The sequence below is a fragment of the Opisthorchis viverrini genome (assembly GCF_000715545.1).
Source record: "Opisthorchis viverrini unplaced genomic scaffold opera_v5_353, whole genome shotgun sequence".
In the NCBI taxonomy this organism is placed as follows: domain Eukaryota; kingdom Metazoa; phylum Platyhelminthes; class Trematoda; order Opisthorchiida; family Opisthorchiidae; genus Opisthorchis; species Opisthorchis viverrini.
The window spans coordinates 41,129-58,018 of NW_008752011.1; the positions used below are offsets into that span (position 1 = coordinate 41,129).

Here is a 16,890-nt window from a genome sequence, read left to right on the forward strand (position 1 = left end):
ACTATTCACAAGGTTGGAACATAAGGTTGACGGAAACTCGGGGATTGCACCTACCTGATGAGCCCGAAGTGGAAGGGCGAAACCGGTCATGGGCTGTCGAGGAGTTTTCAGCAACTTTGTAAGTAGTTTCCTTTATGAAGTTGGACACGTTTCTGCACGCATATGCGAAATACGTCAGGAAACTTGGAAATCAATCAGTTACTTGTGGCGCTGCATAATGGTTCCACTCTGCCTCGCCTGCGATGCATAATGGACATGGGTTGACGGTTCACAAGTGGTCGGGTGATAGGGGGTCAGATATTGTGTAAGGGGTTTACTAGCTTGCTAATTTGACACGAAGGTGTTAATGTTTGTCACTTTTCCTTTTGTCACGTAACCAAGTGAGCGAAAATCAAGTCCAAAGAAGAGAAGTGCTGAACTTAGGCCCTATGGATTGCATGTTTGAGGTAGAGGACAAGCGGTGTTGGAAACTGGGACCACCTCAATAAAAGAAACGCCACACAGCAACCATATCCTTGCGTGCTCACATCTCACTGCAACTTCACGCCCTAGATCTAGCAAACCGGCAGTCACAAGAACAATCAATCTCAGCGAAAGGCTACTCTATCATACAAAAAAGCGCTTCGGTGGAAATATGCTCGAACGGAATGTCAGCCGTCCTTTGTTCCACTTGGAACAAATTCCACATAAAGAGGTTTTTCCCTTTGTAGGATAAGAGGTGTAAGGTCAGTGCAAATTCTAGTACAGTCCACTCCACAATTCACCCTTCTGGAGTCTCATTGAATAAGCCTATCTTCTAAAAGTATAGTTGCACGAAATTAGAGACATTTGTACTAATATGGGAATTAAGATGATGTCACCCACAGACTAAGCTGAGTTTCCAACTTAAATGTTACCTCCAGTTACGTTCAATCTGATATTCGACTGTCTAGTAAGACTGGTTGAAACCTGAGAGTTGTATATTCTTGGCAAGCCTCCCCCCGCCCAAAAAAAAGAAAATTGTAATAAGAACTTTATAAGTTTTTATCAGCCCTATAAATGGCACCCTTTGAAGGAGAGTGCAAAAATACCTCAGCGTTTCTAAATTACCGTGTGAATATTCATACCAAGAAACGGTATGGAAGAATGTTTCAACACACCAGGCCAACAGCTATGGACCTCTGGCTTTTCGATGCGGATAAAAGGGATCAATGCTCCGCAGACGTTAGCAAAGAACAGACTCTATGATGTGCTTTCTGGGTATTAAGATTCTCAACCAGTTATGATGTCCCCAGAAGCTAAGCGTTTGTTGATGGTCTTTTAAAGGTGCTGCTCTTTTTTGGATCGCTATTCGTATGCCGAGTTTCGGGGCTTTAACAGTCTACCGATGTATGTAACTGCAAACACAAAACTATGCTCTGTTGGTCGACTACCTATGATGCAAACTGTAGGGCTGCGGTTCGATTTCTAAGGCCCATTTGAGTTTGTTGAACAACTTGTTCGCCTTGACATACTTGTTCAGCAAAGATTGCCCAGGAATTTTGTGGACACAATGAGCTGTTTGTATTGTCAGACTTTCGGACGTGTACGAGTATGCAGGGATATCTCCGTACACAAAGTGGTGTCCATCTGGGATGCCTAATCGTCCTATCCATTCCTACTCAGCTGTCTGGTCGGCAATATAATGGGACGAACGTGGAAACGTCTTCAAAACCCTGGTCTTCAAATGGCTGCTGACGAAAGCTTTGTCGACCTGAAGTACGCAGACGATACTGTTCGCGTACTCGAAGATGAAGAAATAGGCGCGTTTGTTTCTTTTGGGTGAACGGACCACTGAACCCGTCTTTTTGGATGCGATTTGCACCCACGGAGTGTAAGGTCATGCAGTTGCTGAACCTGCCACTTACCATCAGACGAGAGGCACTTGACGTGGTGGAACATTTTACGTATCTTGAGAGTTACACTAGATTACATATTAGGTCAACATACAAATTTATAAGATTCAGGTCTCCTTCGCTTATTTCGGACGTCTATGGTGTTAGAGCGGTAAATCCTTGAGTCGCAAGGGGGGATGTTTTGTTCTAAGGTTGTGAGACGTGGACTCTTCAAGCAGCGGAAGTGAGACATCTTCAGGTGTTCGAAAACCGTTTTCTCAGAACAACGACTCGGGTAGATCAGTGTCAGTGAATCCACAGCGATGCTGTTAGAAAGGGTGTTTGGTTGTGTAGCGGAGTCTCCCACTGAAATGTGTGCCCACTAACGGAGTCTGCTTTGCCTAGGTGGTGAATTGTTTATGTCAAACCGCTGATTTCCAAAGACAGCCCGATTCATTGAGACGCAAGCACAGAGATGGTCAGACTTTGACTTGACAGGGGGAAGTCAAAAGTGGACTAAGAAAAGTTTGGATATTGTCGGTGCAACTTGCTTTCCGGGATAGGGTCCACGTGATCCTCCCCTGTTTGGGGACGCTGAGAGATGTGGCCGCTAATCGACGTCAGTGGTATTCACGTTGCCAGCTTCTCCTCAGAATGTCTGAAAGCTTAGCAGCCTCAGAATGACTTAGTTAGGCCAAAACTATTCTTTTATTAGGAATAAAAATATCAAATAAATTGTGGCTGTACGGCAGCGAGGCATCAGTGGTTCGACACTGAGGTTATGCTGTCAGTGATATGGTGATTTTGATCCCCAAGTCCACAGACAATGAAGGGGATACCTCTGGAGAGTAGATGGGATAGTCTAGTCAAATCTTACCATGTCATACGTACTCCGGAGCAGCAACTACCTCAAGAAGGCGCGCAAATAGGACCAGTCCCCCAAGACGATCATTCTTCGAAGGAAAAATCGCAGTCAATTTAAGGTAATTCAAGAATCAGAATTAACTGCTTCTTGTATCATAGACAAAACTCGGGATGACCCACTGATTAAAGCGTGAATTTACTGACCAGAAAGTCCGTACTTCGAATCCAACCTCTGAAATCCCCGCTGCATTTGTCTAGGCTTAGGCACTTTGGAAGTACCTCAGCCCTCGTGCTTCCATCAGATGACATGGCAGATTCTGCAGTGTCTTCAACACTATGACCTTCCTAAGGTCACGCTTCCGACCATTGTTGTCCACAAGGTATCTAAGACGAAAAGAACTAAGATATTTCATTTGCACATCAGTTGCAAACCAATTACGAGAGACTTAACTGGATCTCTCGTTTATGATACTCTTCAGGTAAACGTGCTGCACAAAGGCACGATATTTGACATATCTCAGTGTATCTTCCTGAAAGAAACTAATCACAAGGTTACTGAAAACTCTTCAAAAACCCACTTGATATGCAAATGAGTGTATTTCTCGAAAACAGTCCAATTTGGGTTCAAGTAGAAAATAAGTTTGACGGAAACTCGGGGACTGCGCCTACCTGATGAGCCCCAACAAGGACGAAGCCGGTCGTGGTGTATCCAAGATTTTTCAGCAACCTTGTGAGTAGTTTCCTTCACAAATCTAAGATAGCCCCTTTTTTCACTGTTTCGGTGCGCTGCAACGCCTGTCTTGCCCCAGCAGCATAGCTCACTAGAAACGGTAATGACTGCGTTGTGGAAAATCCCCAGTGCATCTGTGGTACCAGATCACATCGTGTTCCAAGTCAATGGTCTTCGGTACTAATATCCTCCGGCCACACTACCTCACTTGTAACGGGAAAGAGCTAACCTTCACTTAACTTAGAAAACAGGTCTTCCGAAACCTGAAATGAATACAGGTTTTCCTGAAACATATCACTTGGTTTGACAGGGGAAACAAAACTATCCCAGCTACATCGGATTGACAGCGATGGACCCTTTTTTAAACATCAGTATATTCGGTGCCGAATATGAAGCTGAATATCCTGGACGGAAATCAGGTTGCACAAATCGTTTGCTGTAAATCTGTACTATGAATCTCCTACAGGTTAGTAGTTTTTCCCTGAATTTCTGGAAGATACAGAGCACCAAGTTGTGTCGTTTGAAAGGTACGAATAGATTCGATTGAATATCATATGATTAAATACAACTGATTACAATACGATACAGTACAATACAGTGCAAAGCAAACAAAGCAAAGAAGTACAAGAGAATCCATCAAAGCACCGTCCAACGCATACAAAAATATTATGAGAGAGCAATGGAAGTAAACGAGCTAGCAGGCAACGCAAACTGGAATCATCGAGTAACAAACTATTCAGTTATTCGATTGAACTGAGCGGTGCTAAACACCCGGAAGACACAGCGAAGGCTGTTACCACATTCCACCTCTGTCAATAAAAATGCTAGTGTACCTATGACAGATCCTTTCGAAGGCTTCGAATGTAGTAACTACAATCCCCGCAACAGTTCAATTTCGAAAAGAAAACGACAGAGATCTAACAGCCTAATAGATAAAGACGAGAAGTCTGTGGGGTTCTGTAGCATTGTATGAGCTGATTGTATATTGGTACGTAGATTTTGAACAACTGTGGATAGGTCCATGAGAGGTACTCATAAGAATAGAGTAAACTAATCTGTCTCTGAATACCACACCATGCCGCATGCAACTGTCCAAGTGATATGTAAAATTTGCTATTTGGTCGTGCCACAGTTTAAGGCTCGTAACCAGAAATCCACATAAGTTGCCAAAAAACCATTTCATCTTCATGATCAACACCACATTCCTCATAATTCAGGCTAGTATCACCGAACCGAGTATCCCAACATTAGTATGCATTAATACACGGTAGAAACTCAATAGGAAAAGTACGAAAATTTTGGTGCACCAGTGAATTCGTGTTTAACATTCCCGATCTGGACAAGTCTGACAGTGACCAATCAAACAAATCGACGCACGTGAGCAGAGAGTAACAGAGTGATTTCAAAACCACACTTGAACAACCAAGCTGTCAGCTGAAGCAAAGAAATCGGGTTTTGGAGGAATACACTCATTCGCAAATCAGTTTGGTTTTCACGAGAGACTCAACTGAATCTCTCGTTCATGATATTCTACAACTGAATGTGCTGCACACCGGCCGCCTCATGATTCAGTTGGCACGATATTCGAGATATCGCTTGAACCCAAATTGGACTGTTTCGTGAAAACCAAATTGATTTGCAAATAAGTGTATTTCTCAAAAACAGTCCGATTCGGGTAGAACATAAGGTTGACGGAAACTCGGGGACTGCGCCTACCTGATGAGCCCAAAACAGAAGGGCGAAACCGGTCGTGGGCTGTCGAATGGTTTTCAGCAACCTTGTGAGTAGTTTCTTTTTTGAAAAAGAAATCGGGTATTCTGTCCCCTCGCCCAGTTTTATTGCCTACTGTGTGAAAATTGCATTCGACAAACAATGAAGTAGTAGAATAATTGGCAACATGAACAAATATCGGAGCTTAAAAAACTGAATATTTGACCCCAGAACCCATGAGACTGTGTTTTTTAGGCCTTCATTGGGGACTGCTCCCCTGAAAGGGTGATATGAGCAAGGTCTCATAGTTGGTTTGCAGCCGGAAGGAGGGACAGCGTATACACTTCTTATTTGGGCTTTCAGCAACAATAGTTGTTACCGTGCAGTGTAACGAACATGCTGAGTAAAACCCAGAATAGCCTCCATACTAGAGCAATCATTTTATTCAAAATACGTCATGGTAGCCAATATATCCATTTATCACGTGAGTGCCCTCAATAGCTCCCGTCTCGAGGAACTTTAAACATTCACTAAGCGCGGTTGTCGACTTGCGTGTTTGTAACCCTAGGCCTGTGACCAGCTACCGGCTGACTTTGGACAAGACTCAACTAGTTGTTGCCTTCATGAGATGCTTGGTCCGTCATCCTGCAACAAATGACGGGTACTCAATACGGGTTGAAAAGAACCAGGGTTTGTCAGTCACGTGTGTCTGCGTGCTTGATGGCTGGGTACATTAACTCGTCTGATGAGGTCGGATTCAGGTCATTGAAACGCCGTCTCGTCAAACGCCTTGCCAAACGTTTTGTACTGGATTTTTTCTAACACAAAGAATGTGCGATAGTGAAGTAAGAAAAGGGTCTACAACAAAATTGCCCTGTCTTCTAAATTTGCTCCGGTAGTCCCAGTGCCGAATTGTTCATCTTTGGGTGGATGTTTACCTGCGACTTAGGTAGACAAACATCGTTTTTCTTAGTCCAGCTATAATTTCTCCTCGTCTCAGTGGACTTTTCTGATTGGACAGTAACGGATTGAACTCACCCGGCGGCCAGCCGGGAAAAACCAATTCCAAATAAACAGAAACATACGGTGATAACCAGACAACAGCGTAGTAATACTCCTTGAGCAAGAAAACAGTGGTGTCTCGTCTGTTCCTGAATAGCTTCTCTTCGTGCGCTCACACGGTTGACCGGAGCCACAGTATGAACTCCTCTTGTTGGACAGTCTGCTTTTGATTCATGTCAAGTTTTCCGTCTGACCACTTTTTGAACTGTTTCTAAGCCTGTCAGACGGGTTTTTTACGTGGGTGTGGAACTGGTGTCGAATGAAATCATCTAGTTATTGAAAAAAAAAACAGAATGACACAAGATGTCCTGCTTGTAAGGCATGTTGCGTAAAACAGCAAAGAACTGTGTATGATGGCGTTAGAATGCTGTTGATCGGTTTACTGTTCGAGGGATTAAACGCTCCCTCCTATTTGGTTGAACGGTTTTCAACCCAAGTAGACTGCTTTTTTCGATGTACTATGCAGACTTCGTTGAGGCACTAGAACGCAAGCGCATGTCAACGAGACGGTCACCTAATTTGCTGTACCACTTGGATTATCGATCAAGTGAATGACCAGTGGACAATCACAGATGATGGTGTGCGAGAATAGTGAGCAAAAACAGCTGGGTCTGAACAGCACACTCGACAAGGGGCCCGATCGATGTTTTTTTCGCGAGACTCTTCCTGCGATTGTGTGAGAACAATTTTGTGTGATGAATTAAATGACTCCAGGTTAGTACAGCTCTGCAAGGCCTTGGCTTTTCGTGGTAGTAGGGGTCAATTTCAGCAACCATGACCGAAACTAAACAGTGCAGTATATAAGAGTAAGAAAGAAAGACGCAAACTTTCTGGATGCGTGTACTGATTAAGATACAGTCTCGTTTAAAGAGCGAGGACATAGTCTGTGCAATGTTAAACAGTTGAAATCTGGAGGAAGTTTATGGTGTATCGGAACAGCCCCACGCCTCCTCGAGTTCAGAATTGTTCCACGGAAAGGGAGAGAGCAACCCTGACACCCATTCTACTTGTCCAGATGAAATAGAGACGAAGATCAGTGTTGTCTTCATTTACGCTAAAAGTTTGGACAAATCTGGCTGTCGAAGGGTTTTCAACAACCTTGCGTGTAGTTTCCTTCATGATACTGCGATAGGACAAATCTGGCTGTCGAAGGGTTTTCAACAACCTTGTGTGTAGTTTCCTTCATGAAAATATACTGCGATATCTTGAATATCGTGCCAACTGAATCGTGAGGCGGCCTGAGTGCAGCACATTCAGTTATAGAATATCATAAACGAGAGATTCAGTTGAGTTTCTAGTGAAAACCAAAATAATTTGTAAATGGGTGTATTTCTCGAAAATCTGACTGCCCTTCATTTGCCCTCCAGGTCGATATCTTAGCTATGACGTCGAATTGAATAACGAAGTTGAAACTTCCGAAGCTTAACCTCACTTCTCTCCGACCGTTACCTAGTTACCAAAATCAGGAACGGCAAAATAAACCTTACTATAAAATATGATGAAACATCTATGTGAAAAGGTCAGTTTTTGCTTTAACCAGAAGGGGTACTTTCGAAAACTTAGCAACTCATGATTACTTCTCACAATCACCACTTGTCAGTGAAAAGCCAGTAAGAACTCACATGGAAGTGGTTTCAACATTGAGTAACTAATATCAGATAACTACAATCGGGGGGGGCTTTTTTCGACGACGTTGTACAAGTTCTTCTGATTGTATTCTCAAGGTCATTTAACTCATCGGCATATTGCTGCCGAGACACTCTGTGAATACGGAGTTTCGCAGACGAGACAGACTAAACACAGAATAACTTTCAATTTATGCAGACATGGTAGTAGTTGAAATGTTTTTGCACTGTACCGGTACAATCCGACAGGGAACTTGTGACCAGCCTGATGAAATTGCGGTCTATTGATCGTCCGCTTTCGAAAACTTAGCAACTCATGATTACTTCTCACAATCACCACTTGTCAGTGAAAAGCCAGTAAGAACTCACATGGAAGTGGTTTCAACATTGAGTAACTAATATCAGATAACTACAGGGGGGGGGGGGGCTTTTTTCGACCACGTTGTACAAGTTCTTCTGATTGTATTCTCAAGGTCATTTAACTCATCGGCATATTGCTGCCGAGACACTCTGTGAATACGGAGTTTCGCAGACGAGACAGACTAAACACAGAATAACTTTCAATTTATGCAGACATGGTAGTAGTTGAAATGTTTTTGCACTGTACCGGTACAATCCGACAGGGAACTTGTGACCAGCCTGATGAAATTGCGGTCTATTGATCGTCCGCCAGTTCACGCTGCACAGTCAATTGCTTCGAATAGGATAGGGGGCATCAACCCTTCAGTACGATACCCACGCTGCTTGTCGCTTAGTCTGGGAGCATCTGATGTTTGGGCTGCGCTTCCCACTTTGACACATGTGCGCAAACAACCGTCGTTCCCACACTGCAGGACACTCGGTTTAGTCCATAATGGTGGGAACACCCAAGTTGCCATGCTGAAGTCACAGCCTTGGCCCCGATGGACCGAGCAGCTGAGCTAACAAAAGGCGGCGCCAGTGCCATCAGCAATGCTGCAACGTGCGCAACAGCGAAGGTCGCCTAGACCAGTGGAGTAACTCAACCAAGACCTCAACAGCCAATTGGCCCAATAGTGGTCGGCCCGAATAAAAGTGAACCTATTCTAGGAGTTCGAAATATCTCGGGAAGATATTCTGACGTGTGCAGCTAAACCCATTCGGTTTGTAAAGTTCAAACCACAGCACTTTTGCCACTCACCTAACTCACAGAATTTCACGCCAGCTCTGTTGTGTATCAACCAGTCAGAGGTTCTAGTAAAGTTTGCGTTCACATTCCCTTCGCTGTCCTGATCCATTTATTCAGGTCATTCTACACCAAAGAACGGAAGCACCCAATCGAATTCATGGTCAATGCTTATTCTTGACCCTTCCAGGATTTGAACCCTAGGCTTCTGACATGTGAGGCGGACGTATGACCACTATTCAAACAACGCCCGCTTCACCCACTGGATTTATTGCCACAAAATCGGTGAGCATGTTCTTACGTTGAACTTGATTTTTCGGGAAAACACGTCGAGTCTAGAGCTGGTGTGCACCGGGATTTGAAAAGATGCTAATGATTAGAAGTTAAGACCCGACAAGAAATAAACTTTTGTGTTCCAGTGTTCAAACTCCAAACCCTATTCATTTCGATATATATTTATAACGTCATCCCCAACTCCTTCCCATTTTCAGTCGAAATAAGGACAGTTGAACAGACTGGGAAAGCATTTTTTGTGAAGTTCGTGTTCCAGTTGCTACAGTGACCTCGTTTATTTATCCCACAAACTCCGAAGACACTTCAAACATTACTTGATGGAAGCGATCGATTTATGTTCTTGCGGACACAGATTGTAGAACTGTCTACTAATAGACAGTTTCATTTGGTTATAACGCCGTCTACTGTACATGTCCCGATGTGCCGAGTGTAACAGCCAATGCATTCATACCACCAGACTGCCAGATCGAAGCTGAAGGTCACGTATGTGCTTCCCCTGCCTCAATTGATCACCCAATGGAATCCTGTAGCCATTTGGTGGAGACAGATTTGCCTAGTGCTTTTTCTAACTCATTCTTCTTTTGGAAAAATTTGAACTGAAACAACGTAGAAGGCTCTATTTTTGTAGTGACATTTAGAATGGTCTAAAAACGATTTTGTTTCTGTAGGTTACCATTCTTCTCCCAAGGGTCTCATCAGGTTGCATGCAAATCTCAGAAACCTACCACCAGTTGTCACACCGAATCATGAAAGAAAGTCACTAACCCTAGTATTCGAAGGAGTTTGACAAAATACGCAACTAACAAATTTACACTCTCCAGGCACCCTCAGAATCAATTTGGCTTGCTCAGATATCTTGTTGCCTTCAGGAACTGTGCACAGTCCTGCAGAACTGTAAGAACAGTCACCCTACGGTTTCCCCGGGGCTTTGGTTGAAGGGTAGTTGTCGAGGCGTTTATTGGAAATCCAGGGTACTGAAACTTATCCTGACAGAGTGGATCGATAGTTCGAGTTGAAAAAAAAACTATTTTTTGGCCTGAGGGGTGAATTTTAAACTGAGGCCTTGGCTTTATCAGGAAGCTAATTTATCGCTTGTGACCCGCTTGTGGGTGTCAAGACGACTCAGTTGCATCCATTTTGAAAAAAATCAATAAAAAAATCAATACAGCGACTTCGATCCGTTTGATGAAAAAAGGGCTTGCGTATTACCACGTCTATTTCTAGGCCATTTCATAACTATTCCATTCGAGAACAAATAGCCTAAGTCTTGTCGCACTTCTGGATCTGAATCCAAGTCAAAAATACCGCGGGTTTGTGTTAGAATTACCGAGATGACGTGTAACTGAGTGCTGGTAGGATCTTAATAGACTGGGTATTCTCGATATGGCCGTACAAGGTGCCTAAATACGTACAACAAAACATTTCCGACTTCAACGTCATAGGAGTGATAACAGAGGAGCATCAATAAAATCGCTGTCCCTATAGTGACTCCGTGGGCTGTACTTGACATAAACAAAGCTTGTCATCTACTTACTTTAAGGAGAGACCACCAGAAAGAGGCCAAAAATCCTCATTCTGCCTAGGTGTTTTCTGTTCGGTGGGGGCATCGTACGTAAGTGTACCGGTCATTCGCTTTATAGTCAGTTCCTTCGGGAAAACATACTTAGGTGGGAGCCTCTTCCCCTTAGTGGGATAATCATGTAAAGTAGTTATCATTGACTGTCTCATCCATAATTTGATTCGAATGTTGGGCTAGATGTCCCAACAGAACCTGATTTGCTGGTGAAATCAGGAAACTTGACATGTTCAATAGAACCCTGAATGTGTCTTTACTTCCAGAACAAAATTTTCATTGGTGTACGGCATATGAAAGTCAGACAGGATCTAACAGGTAGCCTCTTCTCAATATGGGCCTTATTGATAATGGAAAATTAATCAGAATATGACCAAAGTGGCGCTATTGTTTTGATCGGTGCGCGTGTGTATATCGATCATTTTTAGTTTTCGTCACATCATCTATCCACGTGTTGTATCAACTGCTTTCATCCGTACCCCTTCTGAGCAATTGTTGCCAACGGTGTAGAACTGGATCTGTGTTACTTGAAATCGGTGTATCAAGGGATCTACTCCTTCTCCTCACATAAAACAAGAACGCTGGTGATGATAATAGATATTAGATAAGCGTTCATCTGTAGGACCTTTTCCGTGCCCAGCTGTCATGTCACCCAAAGGAAGCAAGAGGGCTGAAACACTGTCAGGTTGCCCAAGCCCGGACAGGGGAAGTCGAGAGGCAGAGGTCGGGTTCAAACCACGGACCCTCCGGTCAGTAAATTCGCGCCCTAACTACTGAACCATCTCGCAGTTGCCAAAAAAACTGAGGGCAAGGAGGCTCGTGAAACGAAAAATCTTGCAAAATACTCAACTTCAGTGTGGTGTTTGAATACTCAGATTCAATCATCATCTACTTGGACAACTAGACAGATTATGGTCCAACTAGAACAGATCGGGAGTGAAGTGGGAGTTACTTCCTTTTAATAACGTGTGTGATGATCCAGAGTACAAGTCAACCATTCCCTAACAGAATTCATCGCCCGGCTACATGAGAGCAGTTGACTGTTTTGAACCACGCAACTTTGGTGTGCTGATTTACTTACGTTTAGTGCGTCCGTGCACAAGACGAATGCAACCAGCAGCTCGGAATTTGCTCTTTTGAATTCTCAGGATCCACCCTATTGGTCACCTGTGCATCAAGTACATTATCAACAGAAGCATCTGTTAAAATTGGCCAAAATCCTGGCCATCCTGGCATTAAATCGTGAGTCAGAACTTTTTATGGTAAGCGATTTTTAATGAGGAATATCATGGTGGCTCATGTGTTGCTGACGCTGTTGTATGAAGACCATCGCTCAGATGCTCGCGTGCACACCGAACAAACCAAGGAACACCTACCTTGTCTGAGATATAGATGTTCTTCACATCAAAAAATCGATCATTTCCTCTGTTCCTGACATCGCTGACACATATGTATACCGATTAGCTCGATTCCGGTTGTTTTATTTTCACTCGCTAGACAGATGTAACTTTGTTCACTGTGTCAACTGGACTTGTACGCAATAGGAGCGCGTCGTAAGGTAAGTGATCGGCTAGACAGAACATACTACTCACAAGGTTGCTGAAAACTTTTCGGTAGCCAACTCCCACCCGTTTTGACACTCACCAGGCAGGTGTGGAATTCGAGTTTCCGTTAAATTTGTGTTTTAACTGAACACCAATTGGCATGCAAGTGGCCAAACAATATGATGTTCAAATAAAACGTAGAGTTGACGGTGGGGGTCCTGGTGGGGTCAAAGTGGGCTGAAAATGAGTGCTCTGTTGAAAGGCTTTCAGCAACCTTATGAGTAGAATGTTTCGTCAAGAAAATTTGCACCGTATGCTATTCTCAAATATAACCTTCATTACGGTGCTTTACTTTACATGTGAAACAAGCTGGCCTTGGATTTCAGTCATCTGTAACGAGCTTTCAACCGAAGCGCAACACGGAAACTTGGTATTTTTAGTCAACTAGTGTGAATAGTTTACACAATATCACATGCCCCACGTACACGTGTTCCGTCCCACTAGCTCACGCGATTCCAACCAGGTGACGTGACCGGTCTCACATGTTTTGCTCAAATGCGTGTAGGTGTGCCTGAATGCATAAAGCTGATACGGTAACCGGAGGAACAGTGACTTATCACGAGTACATCTCAGGATGTCTGAAACCACAGTTATCAGTTAATTCTTGTGTGTACTTGTGTGCGTTTATCGGCCACTGTTCGAGAATACCATTTTTTGTTTGTTTTTGAGCTGATGTCTAACAAAACAAAATTGCAGAAAGCGGTTGCGGATGCCGTCAGACCTTCGGAAAACGAAGTTTTCCACGCATCGCAGGTGCCGTGGATGGACGGAAATCGGTATTTTGTCGTCAGACCTTCGGAAAACAAAGTTTTCCACGCATCGCAGGTGCCGCGCGATGAACGAAGATCAGCATTTGTGGAGTTCTGGTCGACCACCGGAATTTCGCGGATACAATATGTAATATAGCCAGATTTCTTGGGTGTCGCTCGTTTACGCACTGTTCGTCGACGCGAATTATGGTTCCGATGTTGGCAGTTTTCATTTGATCAAGAGAGAAATGAGCTCATTTTGAGCCCATCCTGTAAAACACGCCTCCGGGTTACTATGCTGACTGATCCGAGCGACGTTGTGTTGCACAGCTCAACAGTTATTCACACCTCTTGAATCCATATCGATCAGGGCAGCGCTGTGGTCAGCGGTCGTGGATGACACGTGTCTTTTCAGCCGGCACTTCCTGCACCCATTGCGGACAGATTACAAATGGAACGCTTGTCGCGATGGTTACTGCGTTATTCAACAGAAACTGATTGTGACTTAACCAAGATTTCACGTGTTTCATTCTGGGGAAGGAGGCGAATGGGAACATCAATAGATTTGAGTGACGGACGTCAGGGGACATATCAGTGATGTGGACAGATACTGCCAAAACCTGTCGTAACTTGTGTTTGTTTGAACAGTGCTCACGTCGTCAGTTACACAATAGAATTTTCTCAATTGTACGGTAGAGATATGGCGAATCAATGTGGATCTGGGTTGCACATATACTATGTTCTTCGTAGCTCACTCCTTACCCGGAAGTGGGAGGTGGCAGGTTCGACTTCCGTTCAATGATTTTGTACTTTCTTGTGTATTGTGTGTATTGGAGGGCTGTATTCGAGACTTGCTCTCCTCATACATCTGTTGTGATGTTGCTGGGCTTCAGTACTAGCATCCTGGATGAATAGAGCGAACCGTCATACAATTGTGTTACTTACGTTCTAGCAAAATATCCTGACGAAACAACGAAGTGAGTTGTGAGAGAGTTACGCAAGAACTTGCCTTATTACAAGTTAACTTTGGGATTCCTATCAGGGCACTCCGAATCAACCGTCATGTCACTAGTTCCTAGGGAAGGGAACTGCTCTCATGAGCACGGCTCCACTTGAATTCCATTCACATGTGTTTAGCGTCTGCTCACCGTAACCTGGCTGCAAAAGCGGGTGTTGAAAGCTGTCGTCGTGTCCGCAACGATTGGGAGTCGAACTCGTCAGGTGGATCTGGGCTTATAAGATCATTGTGAAAGATCACCTACGTACTACAGTTACTTCAAGCCTTAAGTTGCATTGCGAACTAGATGTGTGAACATGTAACCACTGTGACCAGAAGCCCATTGGAGTCACAAATAAAATCTGAGCACCACTCTGCAAACAAAGGCAAGCGAGATGTCATACCTCCAATACTTGAAGCGATCCCTTGAGAACAAGTGGACATGAATATTAAACCATGAATGTTCACATGGACAAGCAAGTGCCATTTCGGTAATTCCACCTTTCTTCTTTTGGTGCCCTGAATATTCTTTGACGATGCTATCTTCATGAGGATGGGAAAATATCTTCCATGGCTTGGTGTTAAAGCTGAGCTTCCCACTAGATCCCACCGGGTCTGAACGCTGTCGTTTTCCACGAAGAGTCCCACTGAATTCGGTGGGTAGAATTTGTGGATGTAGGCCCGGTCAGATCTCATCCTCGCAACTTCAGTTTGCCGATCTTCTTCGTTTATCGATTTCCTTAGGCTACTGCATAGATAGAATTTCCAGAGGATGAACAAACGCGAGCTGAAACGGAGGCACTTATCTCCTGTCTGAAGATAAACACATCCAGAGTGGCCACTTGTCGACAAGAAAACTCGTGATAATCCAGGAAATGTTACTGAACATCTGGCATCGCCAAGACGTCCGAATAAAACGATGGGTGACAGAACCGGGGGATTAGTGGTCTAGAGAGTGAATTCAACCCAGCAGGCTAGAAACTAATTAGTTTTGTTCACATCTCGTAAGAGCCCCGAAACGTTCGCCTTCACAGGAAAATCTGAGTAAAAAAGAGTCAGATTTAGAAAGCTAAAAGACATATGTTCCTGGGGATGGTCTCTATGGCGAAATGATGATTATATTTTGAGGTGAACAGCTACAATTCTGTGGTATCTTGGCCATTTGTTTTATCCAAGTCAACTGAATCACAAGACCTTTCAAAACGTCTCACGAATGGTTGGCAGCCACAGTTTCGTTATCGTGATGCCCATCCCTGAAGTACCGATGAGGCTAATGTCTAACCCCTTAGTTGGATCCCTCCGAAAAGAGTTCGCACTCATGGACAGTCCATGACAGTATTCACCGTCAAACATAATTTGGTGTGCAATCCCTCCACCGTGATGTCACAACACAAAGCCGCCTTGAAATCGTTTGCAAAGCAGAGCAGTTTCCTCATGAGTTTCAGCTTTTCTGTAGATCTAACCATATTCGCTCATCTGGCTTCAGAAACCATCTAACCAATAGATCTGTACTTTTGTTCTGGAGGCAAAAATTGACGTATTGGGTACTTTCTTCCCGCACTACATATGAATGCATACATTGCCTGTTCACTGTGAGCTTGACTAAACGGTCTGCTGAACTATGGTGTTCTACACAAAAGATGTAGGAGTCGCGTAACGAGTTGTCATCTGATCACCCTTAGTGTTGTCAGTTGGTAGAACTCCGACAAACTTACACCTCTTGCGGATACAACCTTGCAGAATATTTCCCGGAGATGAATCAACATTGGCGCATCGGTCGTCCGTACCTCAGGTTTAGACGTGGGTCGATTCTGATTGGTTGATGACCAATACTGGTCGATGCTGAAGACGAACCACTCATTATATCCCATTCTTTCCTCAAAAATTGGAATATCTTTGTGACAGATGGCTCCTCATTCAGAAAGAGATCCAGATACCGTTAGTGGCTTTGTGTGTGTGTGCGCGCGGTTCTTCTGTTCTCTGTTCTTTGAAAAAATGAAGGCATACAGCATTCATCATGGTTTCCAGGGTACTTCAGTTCAACGGGCATTATGAAGAGCCTATTGTGCTGATTGTTGTAAACTAGAATGTAGAATGTACCCGCTCGTTTTGTGATTTGTTTCGTGTGTACTGAGTTAAACACGGTTGACAACAGTTGAAGGCGCCAAAACCTGAGCAGGACGGGAAGAACTGAGGGTGATGGACCCAGCAACAGACGGTTGTTTACAATACATGACTTGTAAATCTAAGCGCCCCACCGATGTTAACTAATTCAGCGTTTTGAGTGAGCAGTCACGTGAGCGCCGCTTTTGAAAACTACACATATGATACCCGTATGGTCCATAGAACAGACCAATATCCAGACGTGTCTTGCCGAAAGCCGTACAAAATCCGGACTGCCGTTTGTTGAGCACTACAAAGTTTGAGATGGACAGATTGAAGCCATGCTGTATACCCTAGCTGAGGACGCCTCCAAGATCCTAACTGTACTATGATTTGTTAATCGTTCTTACTACCATGTGCGTTTCTGTAAAAAGCTCTGATGCTTACTACTGCAGTTGCTCCACCAAAACTGTTCCTCGAGGGAATAGTTACATTCAGAGAAAGTTGTCGCATCCGAATTGAGAATCATTCAACGTAAAACTCAGTTCACCTCGCAAATATGACCCCCTTAATCCCCGAACA

General features: G+C 43.9%; 1 protein-coding gene across 1 annotated transcript; it reads left to right on the plus strand.

The window, feature by feature from the left end:
• Positions 1 to 11,477: 11,477 nt before the first annotated feature.
• Positions 11,478 to 15,069, plus strand: T265_15107 (hypothetical protein; the record flags this gene model as incomplete). The annotated part of the gene is made up of 4 exons (XM_009176630.1): positions 11,478 to 11,604; positions 11,645 to 11,796; positions 12,004 to 12,117; positions 14,962 to 15,069. Coding segments are annotated over 4 exons (501 nt in total), but the record flags the coding sequence as incomplete, so codon positions are not given.
• Between the last annotated feature and the right edge of the window lie 1,821 nt (positions 15,070 to 16,890).